Source organism: Narcine bancroftii, chromosome 7 (assembly GCF_036971445.1).
Source record: "Narcine bancroftii isolate sNarBan1 chromosome 7, sNarBan1.hap1, whole genome shotgun sequence".
NCBI lineage: Eukaryota > Metazoa > Chordata > Chondrichthyes > Torpediniformes > Narcinidae > Narcine > Narcine bancroftii.
The window spans coordinates 161,462,680-161,479,524 of record NC_091475.1 but is presented as its reverse complement, the minus strand read 5'-3'; the positions used below and the strand labels follow the sequence as shown (position 1 = coordinate 161,479,524).

Sequence of the window (16,845 nt, the reverse complement as noted above, 5' to 3'; positions counted from 1 at the left end):
GTTGTTTCCATACACCTCATCAAAGCCACTTCAAACAATTGGATGCTTTACAGCAGAGGTGCAGGTGGATATCCAGAGTAATTTTACACCACCTACCACGATGGTAGAGTTTGTTGTCATAGAAGAATGAGGGAAACCTCTACTGAGTAGGGAGATGGCGCAGGCAATGGGTGGCCTGAACTCAGTGTAATCCTATATTGATCTGAAGAAGGAATCCCGGTCAGTTTTTGAAGGATTTGGAAAACTAAGGAACAGCCAGATCAAACTACAACCCATGAGAAGGACACTGTTTTGGCTGAGGGAGAAAGTAGAAGCAAAAATACATGAACTTATCCAACAAGACATAATTGAACCAGTGGAGGAGCCAACACCTTGGGTCAGTCCAGTCGTTGTAGTCTTGAAACCTAATGGAGAGATCAGACTATGTATTGATATGAAGAGACCCAACGAAGCAGTAGTGAGGTAAAGGCACCCCATTCTTACAGTGGATGAAGTCCTACAGGAACTATCAATGACCAAAGTCTTCTCGAAGTTGGATTTGAAATGGGGTTTCCACCAGCTAGAACTAGAGCCAGAGTCAAGAAAGATCACTGCATTCATCATACATTGTGGATTGTTTAGATACAAGAGGTTACTATTTGGTGTAAACACTTCTCTAGAGATCTATCAACATGAAATCCACAAAGTGATCCAAGGAGTTCCAGGCACAGCTCGCATCTCAGATGATATCAATCCATGGGGCCACACGTGAGGAACATGATGAGAGACTAAGACAAACATTAACCCAGTTGAGAGATGCTAGATTGACAGTGAATGCAGACAAATGTTTGCTGGGTGTATCCAAGATGGTGTTCATGGGTCACAAGCTGACTAGTGAAGGGATCAATCCAACTGAAGATAAAATCAAGGCAGTTGCAGAGGTTCGAGAGCCAAGGAATGCAACAGAAGTGAGGAGCTTCCTGGGCCTAGTGAACCTTTGTACAAGGTTCATACTAAATCTAGCAACTATTACAGAATCACTGAGGAGGCCAACAAGGAAAAATACTCACTTTGTTTTCGGACCCGACCAAAGGAAGGCATTTCAGAAATTGAAAAGAAGCTGATGAGTGCACATACATTGGGATATTTTGATCCAAAGGCTCAGACACAAGTCATAGCTGATGCTAGCCCAGTGGGACTAGGAGCAGTCCTAGTTCAGAAGCAAGGGGAACAATGAGGATGATTGCATATGCAAGCAAGTCACTTACTGATGTTGAAAGACGTTATTCACAGACAGAGAAGGAGGCCCTGGGACTCGTATGGGCCTGCGAACATTTCCATGCTTATCTATGTGGCATAGATTTCCAGCTCTTAACTGATCACAGACCACTAGAAGCCATTTATTCTCTGAGATCGAAGCCATGTGCTAGAATTGAAAGATGGATCCTGAGACTACAATATCACTACAAGGTGATTTATGTAGCAAGGAAAAACAATATTGTGGACTCACTATCAAAGTTGCTGAAAGACAATGGGGTAAATCACTCAATGCTTGAGATGGAGGCTGAATTATTCGTGAGATTTGTTGCAGTGAATGCTACACCATGAGTAGTACAAACCTGAAAGATCGAGGAAGAATCGTTCATGGACCCAGAACTGATGGACATTAGGGATCAGATCAACATCGCTGACTGGAACAGCTGTCAAAATAAAACCTATGTGGCCATCAGAGATGAGATGTGTACTCACGGGAAACCCATTTATTATTCCACAAAAATTGAGAGGGAGGATGATAGCTCTGGCTATCGAGGGACATTAGGAGTTGTTGGGACAAAACAAAACCTCCGTACAAACATTTGGTGGCCAGGAATGGAAAAAGATGTGGAAAAATATGCGAGATTATGTCATGTGTGTCAGGTGACAAACAGACCTAACCCACCTGAACCAATACGAAGCACACTACTACCAGCGGGACCATGGGAGGATATTGCAGTAGACTTCATGGGCCCATTTTCAACTGGAGAGTCGATTATGGTGGTTGTCATCTATTACAGGAGATATTATGAAATCAAACACAGCAGAAAAGACTATCGCAGCACTGAGGGGAATCTTTGCCCCAGACATGGCTTACCAGTAACTTTGCATTCAGACAATGGACCTCAATTCATATCAGAGATATTCCAAGAATTCATGAAAACCATCAGTGTACACCACCACAAGGTTACACCAAAATGGCCACAGGCCAATGGAGAAGTTGAATGTCAGAATCAGTCACTGGAGAAAAGAATGAGAATCGCTCAAGCAGAAGGCAAGGACTGGAAAGAAGCTCTTTTGACCTATGTAGCAGCATACAGAGCGATACCACATAGTACCACAGGAAAATGTCCAGCAGAACTCTTGTTTAGAAGAAAGATCAGAACCAAAATACCACTGGTTGTTGACATAGTGAATGATCAGGAAGTGGAAGACCACGATGCTGAAAGAAAAGGGGAAACACAACTGTATGCGGACATGAAAAGGAATGCCAGGCCTTCAGATGTAATACCAGGGGATGAGGTGCTGGTGAGGAAAGAAAGTCAGAATAAAATGGATGCACCGTTTATTCCCCAACCATATATTGTGGTGTCCAGAGAAGGAAATCAGGTGACGGTCCAGTCACCAGAAGGTGTTACTTACGACAGAAACACATCACATGAGAAAAAGTATTACCGTCGCAACGCTCCAGTGATGTCGACGCCAGACGAAACTGTGAGAGAGCAGAGCCGAGATGACCAGCTTGATGGACCTGGAATGAACAAGCTGGAAAGAGAAACTTCTGGAAACCAGCATCAAGGCAGTAGACAAACTGAGCAGGACATCGCGGTCAGCAGTCCAGAAGTGGGCCAGACAATACCAGGAGATCATCCGCAACATCAGCGACGACCACCTAGATTTCAAGACTTCATCATGCAATAACGTGGAGAACTTTGTATTTTATAGTTTGGAAACCTGTGCTTTGTAAATCATCCAGGAAAATATGTGATTTGGAAATTGAAGTTGATATTGGTATTGAAAATAATCAGTATTGAAAGTTGACTGTTTTCAAAGTAGTTTAAGCATTATTCATTTATTGATGATCCTTTTATTTGATAAGGGAGAGATATCATAGTGATAAATAATATAGTTCGGTTATCGACTATAATGCCTTGCAGGATAATATAGATTGGTTATCAATTGTATTGGCTGGCATGTTGCACAGGACCACGAGGAAGTGAAAAAAACAGTAATAGTGGAATAAGGACTGAGCATATTTGAACTCAACCTAAGAGTGTTGACTTCACTTGACCTCAGGATTCGACACCTCCAGAATACTGATTTTTGCTCTGTAGAGAGTTTGTTTTGTATAAGATTGTTTGTGGCAGTATGCAAGCATTTCCTTATGGAATAACAATGCTTTCCTGTTCAGAATTTGATAAGAATACCATTGTCTATACTCTGTGTTTAGATTTTAATAAAGTATGTCAAATTAGGTAATAGTTTAGTTCAAACTTATCACTGCATTACCTCAAATGGCTTGTCATTCCTTCAACAGAAAAAAAAATCAGAAATGCTCAACGAGACAGGCTTCTGATAAAAGGTCATGGACAAGAAATGTAGTCTTTTTTTTCTTCACTCTCTGATGTTGCCTGTCTATTATATATGTTGGGTATTTGGAGAATTTTCTGGTTTTATTTCTGTTTTGGTATGGTTTCTGTAGGTATTCCATCAAACCATGTGCTCCGTGGAAAATATCAACAAAATAATTTTTTGGTACAAAGTAATTTTCCGGTCAACAAATATTAATTGTTTATGAAGTATTCAATGAGAATCAGTCGGAGATTACGTCTACGGATTGATTAGCATTAATTCATTAACAAATGCAAAAAGAAAATGGAATGATATGGTGTTCTCTCTTTTTATTTAATCCTTTTGTTGTGATTAAAGGTACTAATTAAGAATACAAAAGCCCTTGTGAGGAATGTTAAAATTGAGCCAATAGTATTGCAGACAAGCAATTTTAAACCAGGAGATCAACAATTTTGCTGTTGTTAAAAACTCCTCTCTCTGAGGATACTTCTGTCCAGTAATTCAAAGCTAGAGGCTCTAAATCTTGTTCATGCACATTCCTAATTCACATAATAAATATATGCAAAGACTATTATGTCTATTTCATTGTCTCAATGAAGGAGATCATTTCCAAACATAATTTCTGGCACTTGCAATATGATCCCACTTCCAGACACCTCTTCCCCTCTCCTCCCCTCTCTGCCTTCCATAGAGACCCCTCCCTCATGTACTCATCCCTCCCCACCTATCACCTCCCACTGGCACCTTACCCTGTAGCCACAGGAAGTGAAACACCTGCGTCCACAACTCCTCCCTCATCACACTTTGGGGCCCCAAACAAGCCTTTCAAGTGAAGCAAGACTTCATTTGTGTATCTGCAGGAGTGACCTACTGCATCCAATGGTAAGTTTGTAGCCTTTTCTACATTGGAGAGACTGGGCGCAGACTGGGAGATCACTTCGCTGAACACCTTCGTTCTGTCCACATCAGTGACAGGGATCTACAGTGGCCAACCAATTCTGTGTCCCACTCCCATACTCACATGTCTGTCCATGGCCTCAAGTACTATCCCACCAAGAAAATGGAGGAACAACACCTGATTTTCTGTCTGGGCACCCTCCAGCCAGATGTCAATAACATTGACTTCTTCAGTTTCTGCTAACCTAACCTCCATTCTCCCTCCCTTCTCTTTCCCTTGTCTTCTTTCCCTTAGCCCCTTTCCTCTCTTTTCACCAAGCCAGCCCTCCTCCCCCTGCTTGCTGCTGTGCCCTCCTTCCCTTCTCCACCTATGATCTCCTGCCTTTGGGACCATGCTCCTCCCCCCACCCCTCCTCCCTTTACCTTTTCGTTCAGATGCCTGCTGACATTTTTCCCTATTTTGATGAAGGGTTTGATCTTCTGATTTTCTCCAACATTGTTTTTACTTCAACCACAGTGTCTGCAGACCTTTTTCTTTTATTTCTTTTTATTTTCACTTCCAAACACACAACCTCACTTTCAACTTGCTCCTATCAGTTTAAAACAGCAAATAGCAGCTCTTACAACGTTGTTATCAATTTAGCAAGACGTATACTTTAAAAGGTGATGGAGCCACAAATGTTGTTATTACAAAAAACTTGCTTTTTTCTAAGAGTAGTGGAACTGGGATAATATGAATGCTATGGGTGTAAAAGAGGTAGAGGTAAGAGAGAAGGGTGAGTACATCACAATAATGCTTAGATAGGATATTGCTGGGGCATCATCCATATGTAGATGGAACTGAGGAATAAAAGGGGGGTGATCAAGTTGTTGAGATTGACTACAGACCTGTCAATAGTCAACAGGAATTAGAGGATGAAATATGTGGGGAGAAATACAGAAAACTGCAAGAATAAAAGGGTCTAATAATAGAGTGCTAATAAAAGGGTATTTAACTGTTCAAATATCTACTGGGAGTGCTATAGTGCAATGGGCTTAATTGGGGTAGCATCTGTTAAGCATGCTTAGGAAAGTTTTCTCAACCAATATGTGGAAGGCCCTACTACCGGGGAGGGGGGGAGGGTCAATGGTTGACCTCCTCTGAGAAATAAAGCTTGACAAGTGACTGAAAGAACCTGTGCATTGCATAGAATGAACTTCAGAAGTACATTCCTTCATCTTGCCGATATATTGTCTTTCTATTCTGCTCTCATTTGAGAGAAAAACTATTTGTCTCTATTACTTTTTCTTTACTTCATTCTGTATTGTAACCACTCGCTAAATAAAGAAGGTTCACGGATATCTTTATGGATTTATAAGTTGTTATTTTATGTTTATAACCTCTAATTTATTTTATTCTGCCTTTAGTATGTTGTAAGATAGAAATAACCTTTGTAATCAGTTTAGAATAGTGATATTATACACTTCCAAACTTTGTGATACATGCAAGTAACATGGTTAAAAATCCTTAGTGTACTCATGGTTAATGTGTTAAACAGCAGAACACATGATTGTTGTACTGATGTGCAATTTGCAATTACAAGAAAGATGTTGAGGCTTAAGGAAAGAGTATAGAAGATGTTTACCAGAATGTTAGCAGGATGTTGCCTGGTTTAGAGAGTATGAGTTATGGGGAGAGATTGGACAAACTTGAGCGGTTTTCTCTGGAACATAGGAGGCTGAGGGGAATGCTGATGGAGCTACAGGTTGACTGCCCTTTCTCCAAAATCCTCCAAAATTCAAAACTTTTTCCGTCCGTGGTCTCATAAGGTAATATGTAATAGAGTTCAGAAATGCCGATCGGAGAACGGGATGTAGCGGACAAAAGTAGTGCATTATTGAGTGTAGATTTATCAATCTATGTCTACTTCAGTTAATTTGTGCATATGTAAATACTTGTATTGTAATGTGAATGCATGTATCTTTAAGTCTGAGTGAAATTAGTGCATTTTTTTAATGGTGTTCCAAAATCTGATAAAATCCAAAATCTGAAACACTTCTGGTTCCATGCATTCAACCTGTACAATAAAATCATGAAAAGCATTGATAGAGTGGACAGTCAATCTTTTCCCCAGGATGAAAGCATCACATACTAGAAGACATGCATTATGTGATGGGAGCAAGTTTAAGGGAGATGTACAGGGCAAATATTTTTACACAGAGAGTGGGAAGGGCCTGGAATGGGCTGCCAGGAATAGTGGTAGTAGAAACAGAAACAACTGTAGCCAATGAGAGTAAAACGTGAATGGGATCTGTTTCCATGAATAATGTTTACAGCTTGTTTTTGTTACTAATTGTGTAATAAAATACTTTTATTTAGCATACTAATATATCTTTGTGTTCCAATACTCAGCCATCTATTTTTTAGTTATTGGGAATGTTCAAAAAATTTTTTCGAACAATTAATTCAAGATCAACCATTTCATTTCAATATCCCTATTAAGTATAATTTATTTGGTGATACTGCCATTCTGTTTCCTGATTCGGTCATCCATTCAAATGGTTATTTTGGTAAGAGAGAGATAAAAACAAAAATGTACAAAACTACTCCAACTGAATTTTGAAGCAGAACAGATCAAAGTACAATGTTTATTTTTTTCGTTTTATTCCATTAAAATAATCACATAAAATCTCACCTCTTTGCTTTGTCTTTGTCATCTTCATCCATTAGTTCTTCTACAAAATGGTCCCTATAAAACAAATATCTTTTTATTATCCTTCTCTAAAAATGCAGATTAAAATAGAATGTTGATTTGCTTTTAAATATTTACATAAAGGAATGTTGGGAACATTTTAGATCATTGTCACTTTCCAAAGATCAGGTCCAGCTATTGCACAATGTTATCAACCAAGCCACTCAGATTCTATTGCAAGTTGAGCTCCACCAACTCTATCGAATCGAAGGTGCACATGGTGTTAGGTTTCAGCTTTGATGGAGATTATTGATAGTAAGTTGCATGGTACAGTACATGGGGCTGGTAGCATGGCTGCTGTAGGAATCACTTATTCTTGAGAAAATGTGTGAGATAATTGAACGATGCAACAATAGTACCTGTCCTTGGGAACTGATGCTTTACATAATCTCAATTATATTATTTCTTTGCTACTTAACTACCCCCTTCAGAAAAGAGGATATTTCTCCACCTTTCCTTCTCAGGCTTCCAAAGCCACATCACAAAATCATGGCACCTCATTTTGCCCAAGCTCCAAAAATATATGGAGTAACTTCTATTACCATTTCAAAATACAATGCACCTTCCCTTAAATCAGTACATGTCTGTTATGCATTTAGACCTTTGCACCTACTTTCTAACACAATCCAACATTTTATTGTGCTAACTCAGAGATTTCTACAATAGGACTTTGAAATACAAGTAAACATTTTACCATTTTTCTCTTTATTTGTCTCTAATATTTTAACTGTCTCCAATTAAATGTCTGCTAATTATGAAGGAAATTATGAAAGTATTATCCTAATGATAGTAGTTCTATTTTCTGTCATGTGCTGAATAGCAGATTTTCTTTAATTTCATTTATTTGGCCTTTGCATTTAAATGTTCAGCTCATATTGTTGACACTGTTTTATGTTCCAGATAATTTTCTCCTTTTGTTTTCTTTACACAAAATTATCTTTTATGCAGATTACTTTTCAAACAAATCCACTTAGTGGTCAGCTATTTGAAAATGTACAAGCAATCTTGAAATTTCCCTATACCTAGAGAAAAAAAAACTTTGCATGTCTCTTTGTTTTCTGTATTTAATTTGATCTTTCAACATTGAAATCTGGTTAATTATAAGTTTTGTTTTTCTCTATTGTACACCAAGCACAAACCAATTTCACCATACCCTCATCACCCTTTCTTTATTTCCTAATTTTCTCCCCCTTTTTCCCCTCAAAAATGGGGGGGGGGGTCGCATTATACATGGAAAGCATTATACATGAATACTTACTGTAATTGCAAGACATTTTCTTGCTACCGCTAATATTAATTTAACAATTTTCAATTAATAAATTGATAGTTTCAATTTAGGAGTTGCACCTTCAATATTTCCCAATAAATCAGGACTTAGCGGAAAAGCAAAAAGTTACGTAAAGTCACCCAAAAAAGGTCTCACTTTGAGACAAGACCACATTGAATGTATAAAAGATCCTACATCTTCACCACACCTAAAACATTGAATAATTTAATTAAAAAAAGGAAATTAAAAAAGGAATGTGGCATAAATTCTGTGCTTTTCTTAAGAAAGAATTGTTTGGATTATTTGGTGTTTGTTTGATGGATCCTGTCTTATAGTAAATAAACTGGCAAAAGGTTTTGCACAGGTGAACAAGATAAGCATTGATTCTACTGTGAAGGTCAGCTTGTCTAATATGAAAGTGCAAATCAGGATAATTTCCCCATAAACTTCCATCTTCCCATAAACTTTATTGGGTTGAACTTAGTGTAGAAAAAGTGTTGGACCCATCTTATTATTTGAATAATTTTGCATAAGCCAAGGTATTTCTACATCCTATATGCAGCACTTTTTAATTTCATCAGAATATCCTGTTATGAGCCCAGAGGATTCCAAAACCCAGCAGCAATAGAAATTCACCAAGACAAATAGTTACTTAAACAAAAGTTACTTTTAATTATCTTCAAACATGAAAACAGGATCAAACTTTTACTTATTACAATAAACTTAACTTAACCCCCTTCTAATTCTAAGCGCACATGCATATAATCTGTGAAAGTTCAATAAAAGTTATTTGATTCACAGTCCAATCTCACTTTTCACTCCTCCAAGTTCACCGGTATCAGGCAATTCTTATACTGTGCACAGAATTTAACATTTATGAATTTCACCAGCTTTGGTGCTTGAAAGGTAAATGGTTAACACTCAGGAAGGTTCTTGTCAGTTTTCAGAGAGAGATTTGTTGCTCATTGGACACCCACAACTGATTCCTTCTGATCAGCCACTTCAGAGTCTTGCCAAAGAAACTTGCCACATCAGGGTTTTCCAGATGATAACCTCTTTCTTTCAGGTCACCACAGAGTTCCTTTCTGTTTCCCTTATTTCAAGTGAAACATTATACAGCCAGTCATCTCCTCTTGTATGGACCTCAAGGGCTTTGGCCAGGCTGAACTAAGAACTCACAATCCGTCCTCAAAATGGAGTTTTTCCACAAGCTTGCCAGCTTGTCATGTTCCAGTCCTAGCTGTGGCTGGTGAAATGTAGAACTGAATTCTCTCTCTTTCTCTCACTCAGAGAAAACCACACGACCCTCTTGGAACTACCAACTCGGTCAGACTGTGGCTCTGGACCTAATCTCCTGAGTTTGTTCTTCTGTTGCTTTCCAAAACAATAATCCATTACTCCACAGCATGTCCAATTAATACCTACTTGTGAAGTCCTTATAGGCATTCTTCAAAGTTTTTGCAAAGGCACCGGAGCCTGGACTGTCTGGCTTGAGAAGAGCTCCAGCATTTTAACTAAGATCTGTTTTGAAGTGTTTGCGTCTGTATGTGACCTAAACTAAAAACCCTGCCACAATTTATCTCCTTTAAAACATATCTATATACAATGTAAAATATAACATAATCTGACACATTCCTAAAAAAAAATTAGGTCAATAGCATGCTTCTGAAATGTGTACTAAGAGCTATAACACAGGGAAACAAAAGTTCAGATTTATTGTCAGAGTACACACATCACATACAACCTTGAGATTCTTTTTCCTGCAGGCCATGCAGAATTTCTACTTGATGGTAGTGTAACAAACAATGCTCAAGAAAAGATGCATACACACAAGAGAGAAATGTAAACAATGAAATGAGTGCAAGTAAACTGACAGTGCAATACAGAAAATAAATATTCAATAATAAATAATGTACAAAATAAGAGTCCTTAAATTAATCTTTGACTGAGTTTGGTTTTGTTTTGGAGTCTGATGGTGGAAGGGTAGCAACTGTTCCTGAAGATGATGAAACCAGTCTCACCTATACCTCTTTCCTGATGGTAACAACGAGAACAGAGCATGTTCTGGGTGATGCAGATCCTTGATGATCGCTACTGCTCTCCGATGGCAGTGTTCCATGTAGATTTTCTTGATGGAGGGGAGAGTTTTGCCTGTAATGTACTGGGCTGTGTACATCACCTTTAGCAGGGCTTTCCATTCCAAGGTATTGGTGCCCCCTACCATTGGGACATAGAAGATGAGTCATTGCTTTGTGCTTTGCTCATAATCTGCAAACTAACATCTGCTTTTTTACCAACTTTTTGTCAGTTATTTGTAATGAAGGTTTCCTCAAACTCAATTCCATATCTCGTCTGTGATTAACCAATGCAAAGGCACACATATTTAAATTTTTTTAAACATGTATTATTTTTAAGAGTAACGCCTTGGTAATTTGGCACATCTTACTCAACACAAATGGAAATAAATTTATTGCAAAAATAATCATTACAATTAATTACTTAAATGTTTACAATTTTGAACTCTTTGCTAGTTATATTACAGTAGTAGAATTAGACGATATTTAAAAAATAACCTTTATTGTCTTTTCAGACAAAAAAATTCAATTATTCCAACCTTTCGAGGCATGGAAGTAGGTCCTTCAGTTCACCACATACATGCCGACCAACGTACTTATCCATGTAAATCCCACTTGCCTGCATTCATTCTATATTTCTCTGCACTTTGCTCATTCAAGTATTCAGATGTCTTTTAAATGTTGTTACCTTTCCTGTTTCCATTATATCCCCGGCTGCTCATTCCAGATGTCAACTATTGTGTATGAACAAAGCAACACTGACTACCTTTGATCAATCCCTGATATTCCACCTGCAAATTAATAGGATGTTTCCATTAACTTCCTTAGCCCTCTGTCCTCCATTGCCCTCTCTGATATTAGACAGCAAGTTGACAGAAAGGTTAGAAAAGGTTCATCAGGATGTTGCTTGGATTCAAGAATATTAGCTAAAAGGAGAGGCTTACAAATTTAGATTGTTTTCTCTGAAGCATCAGATGCTCAAGAATAGATGAAAAGTATATAAAATGATGAGAGGCATTGATGGGGTTAGTAGTCAGTGTCTTTGTCCCTGGGTGGAAATGTCAAGCACTTTGGGAGGGTTGCAGGGACCTTTTCAAGCTTGTACTAAAATTATTCAGGTCAGAAATATGAATGAAAGTAGCCCACATAAACTTTGCTCCTGGAAGAAAGCTCTTTCAAATGGTGTGGAGATAAACCATTGGGTGTTGTCGTTCTTGTTTGATGTTATTCTCCTGTTTATTCACTTATTTCTCATTCGATTAACATTGTACAACTTATCAATGTACAAGATTTATCCTGGCATTTCTGGCCTCTAAAATTCGAAGAACTTAATTAGATCACGCGATAGTGACTTGACCTCCAGTTTGAGACACTTTACCAAAGAAAATTTTTTCAGAGAATTGTGCAAGTTTCTCTCTAAGAATGTAGTTCAAATGTGTCCAATCCTTTAAGTAACTCTTCTGAAGGTGCCTTCAGCATTAGTAAAAAAATATTATTCCATGAGAGGACAGTTCCAGTCATTATTTAGTCCAAAGTTCAAGTTTATTTATCATCTTAATGCACACAATCAGACAAAGCAGTGTTTCCTTTGGCCATGGTACACACACATCTTCTTCTTTGGCTTGGCTTCGCGGACGAAGATTTATGGAGGGGTAATGTCCACGTCAGCTGCAGGCTCGTTTGTGGCTGACAAGTCCGATGCGGGACAAGCAGACACGGTTGCAGCGGTTGCAGGGGAAAATTGGTTGGTTGGGGTTGGGTGTTGGGTTTTTCCTCCTTTGCCTTTTGTCAGTGAGGTGGGCTCTGCGGTCTTCTTCAAAGGAGGTTGCTGCCCGCCGAACTGTGAGGCGCCAAGATGCACGGTTTGAGGCGATATCAGCCCACTGGCGGTGGTCAATGTGGCAGGCACCAAGAGATTTCTTTAGGCAGTCCTTGTACCTTTTCTTTGGTGCACCTCTGTTACGGTGGCCAGTGGAGACCTCGCCATATAACACGATCTTGGGAAGGCGATGGTCCTCCATTCTGGAGACGTGACCCACCCAGCGCAACTGGATCTTCAGCAGCGTGGACTCGATGCTGTCGACCTCTGCCATCTCGAGTACTTCGACGTTAGGGATGAAAGCGCTCCAATGAATGTTGAGGATGGAGTGGAGTCAACGCTGGTGGAAGCGTTCTAGGAGCCGTAGGTGATGCCGGTAGAGGACCCATGATTCGGAGCCGAACAGGAGTGTGGGTATGACAACCACGCTTATCTTTGTGAGGTTTTTCAGTTGGTCCAAAGGCGCTATTTGCCTTGGCGAGTCTGTTGTCTATCTCGTTGTCAACGAGATAACGAGACAACGAGATACACACACATACAGCATATAATAATCACATACATCCATAAAAATATACAAAATAATACAGTATTTTAGCAGCTACTATGGTAGAGCTACTAAAGAAATACAAACACACGCCAAAGTAGTCAACTCAAGACTGATTTATTCAGGGTTTACAGGTTTTTTTAATATACTGTGTGTCCTGGGCTCCATAGGACAATGTGGGATGTCACTACGAGTTTGCTGCTGATCCACAGGACCGGCAGGTTTAAATTTAGCCTTCTAAGTGTCCTGCGTTTTCCAGCAGGAGACTCAATGGCTCAACGTGCCGTTCCTCGGGACTCAATATCCCTCGCATGCGGTCCATTAGGTGAGTAGGCAGACGTCCACATTAGGGTTCCGCAGAACTGTGTCGGCGACAGTTCACATTGCCGTGCTGTGCACCCGCTTGGCCCGCTACACGGCCGCTACAGTATGTATAAATATTTACTTGCTTGATTTATAAGAGACCCAAGATTACAGAATTCTGCACATCATTCCCACAGCTGTGGGAAGAAGTTATTCCCAAGCTTGATAGTCCTGATACCACTGTTAAATCTTTTATGTACTCCTCCCAAAGACTCCATATTCTTCCTGTCGTGGGGCAACCAGAATTGTACATAATACTCCACGTGCAGCCTAACCAAAGTTTTACATAGTTGCGATCCTTAATCCTCCAACCAATGAATGCAAGCAAGCTTGCTATATCCCTTCTTTACTATCTGTCTTCTTGCATGGCTATTTTCACAAATCTATGGACTTGGACCCTCTTTGTACATCAATGCTGTTAAGGGTCCTGTCATTAACTGTATACTTTCTCCTTACATTTGGCCTTCCGAAGTACACCACCACCCATTTGGTTGGAGGAACTCTACCATTTCTCCACCCTTATCTGTAACTAATCTATATCCTGCTGTATCCTTTTATAGCCCTCTGCATGGTTCACAACTCCACCAATCTTTATGTCACCTGAAAACTTACTAATCCAACCATCTACATTTTCATCCAAGTCATTTATATATGTATCGCAAAAAATAATATAATCATTTTGTACTCATTCATTTATTTCTCTCTTGACTGTAAACGTTAATTTAGCCAAATATAAGAGTAAACTCAGGACATGTTTGACAAGAACTTTATTATTATAAATAGGATGGGCTTTGAGTGCAGGCAAATGGGGTGAGCCCAGAATGCCAACTTGATTGGTCTGAACGAGTTAGGTTGAAGAGCACCTTCCTTGCCCTCTGTGATTTCATATTTCCTAGCATAAAACTATCTAAAGTGCATTGAGGATTAAAACTCTGAATGTTATGGACTCATAGAATAGAAACACAAAGGAATTTAGGACAATTGTATGAAAAACTAATATAGGTCATATTAAATTGTCATTCAACAAAAATGAACACTGAATCTGAACCACCACAAAGTACAATATAAGTAGGATTTTGTTTTCAAGTGAATGTATTGTAACTTGAAACATTCAATGAAAGTTTCTATTTAGTAATCTTGAGTCATCTAGTGAGTTATATTGATTGCAGAAATAAACACAAAACCCACAAGTCAATTCGAAGAAGAATCTGGCAGGAGATGGCTGCAGTTCACCTCCTGGATTGGTAATCGCCACAAAGGAACAGAGCTGAAAATAATTTTGTGATCTGCACATCATAGTTGAAATCTGTAGAGGAAATCCTCACAGAAGTATTTTATATACAAGTCATTTGTCAGGTAATACTTCTGTACCGCCTACAAAAGTAATCAAGTCGGAATTCATTCATTGGTCATTGAGAGTAGGGGATCACCTGATTTGTACTGGTGAATTTTCTTTTGCAGGGTCCTTATGAAAATAATCTTTATGGAGTTCTTTATTTTCCATGCAGGCAATGCCATCTCATTGACTCACCTGGATGAAGAGGCTGTTAATGTTTACCATGGACAACACTCTGTAGCTACACTTGCCTTCTGCTCATATTGCTCTCCAAGCTGCTTCCTATGGCTCTCAGGCTCTGGGCTCCTTGTTCCTCTTGCACCAGCAATGGCTGTTGTCATTGATTGGCCTGGTTGGGCGTTGACTGGATGTGTACTGCATGCAATCTCTCACTGATACAAGGGAAAATAATAATTTTCATGAAATCTATCATGATTTTTGTTTCAACCCTGGATCATTTTATCTGTGCTCAGCAATTGGAGTTAGAGTGTGCATTCCTGAGGGTAGCCAAGGATGTAGAATGTGGCCCTTAGCCTTCCAAGACCTATTTCTTGTGATGAATGTACAACCTGCATATTAAGAACAGGAAATATATTGAACGTTGAGTGGGTGGGGAGGGGGGGTGAAGGAGGGAGGGAAGGGATGGGGGAAAAGGGGAGAAAATGACACTGTGTATATTCAAGAGGGAAATGTTTGTGTGTATTTTGGTCAGTATGGTTCATAGTGTGAAATTTTTTTTTAAAAACAGGAAATATTTCCATTCCCTCTAATGTTATTCAGTTTCCTCTGCTCTATTGTCCCTCTCGCAACCACTTACATCATCCTAAACTCAGGTTCCCATAAATATCAATAATAGATACAAAGTAGTAAATGTTGGCTTAATCTCAGAAATTCATGTTGCCAGTAATTAAGTATTATAACACATACATAAACCAAAAAACCAAAGACCTTTACAAATCTAGCTAAGTAAATGCTATCTTTAACAACAAAACTACTCACACTTATGTGGTAATGAGAAAAGATTTAGTTTCTTGGATAACATTCTTTTTTATTGCCATTTCATTATCAAAGGATGATATATTTAGCTCTTAAACTATTCCTTATCAATCATATAACTACAAATATACGCAGCAAAATGTGTGACTTCTAGCTGAATCCTAATGCCCTAAATTTAAAATTCAATCACTAACTTTCACTCTCCCTATTCCAACAATGTCCTCCATGCTCATGACTTCCCATTTCACTAACTCTGATCTCTATCCATGCCCCTTGCTAATTTCTGCGGAGAGTTCAGCCATCCCAGGCTCACCCCCTAGATGCCATTCACTCACTTGGGGGCCTAGATGGAATCCTTTCTCCTCATCCAGAGCCAGTGACTACCCTTTACACTGCTTGTTGATGTATCTTTCCTCGCACACCCAACTCCTGGAGTAGCCTTCATGTCGATGTGGCTACAAATCCTCTGTAGACTACTTCAATTGGTCAGACCCTTGCCTTACAGCCACGTTATTGCACATCTGCCGCAAGATCGCCAAACGTCATTTTCTTGCACTCATAGGCCTCCTCCACTGCATCCTCCCTGTTAGCTCAATAATGTAAATGAGATGGAGTGAGGCTGACCACAACACAAGGTCTGGTCTGAGGATGGTTTCTATGATTTCATTTAGAAGCAGAACCTTTGGCCTAAGTCTGCCGCCATCTTCCAATCACATGACCTGCTAATCGCCAAAAAGTCTGATCTTGATGTGGAAATTCTGGCTTCACCCTCATCTTCCTGGACAATTGCTGTTAACGCCCAGTGGGATGAAGGAGGAGGTAAAGAGTTAACACCCATCTGCCGATTTTCCAGCATTGCTGCAAGACACTGTAGCGCCTGGTTGTGACGTCAGGTGTATTGGTCTTGAATGAGGCTGGTCTTGCAACAATCATCATCAAAAGTACATTTGACCCCATTGTATTCAACTCAAATGAAATATTGGACCTGATTTTTTTTTTTAATCACTATTCATTTGGTGAAGGTCATGTTTGCTCCAGTTCCATCCTTGAGTATCCACTACAATATCTATTCCAATAGTGGTGGAGTTGCCCTTATCTGGCATTTCTTGCAATAGTTCAGATCACCAGCAGTTCCTATTTGGAACCAACACATGAGCCTGTCATAACAATAGATTGTACAATTTGTGATTTTCAATTCATGCCAGTGTAATGCACTGTTAATATTAACAAT

At 39.3% G+C, this 16,845-nt stretch overlaps 1 protein-coding gene across 3 annotated transcripts in view; it reads right to left on the bottom strand.

Annotated features, from left to right (window-relative positions):
• LOC138739278 (neuronal PAS domain-containing protein 2-like) overlaps window positions 1-16,845 on the bottom strand; it is a 107,076-nt gene that overhangs the window by 63,113 nt on the left and 27,118 nt on the right. For all 3 annotated transcript variants that reach the window (XM_069891027.1, XM_069891024.1, XM_069891022.1), the window contains exon 2: window positions 7,158-7,211. In XM_069891027.1, the coding sequence (XP_069747128.1) occupies window positions 7,158-7,189 (32 nt within the window). In that variant the 5' untranslated portion in view covers window positions 7,190-7,211. The remainder of the gene's footprint in view (window positions 1-7,157; window positions 7,212-16,845) is intronic.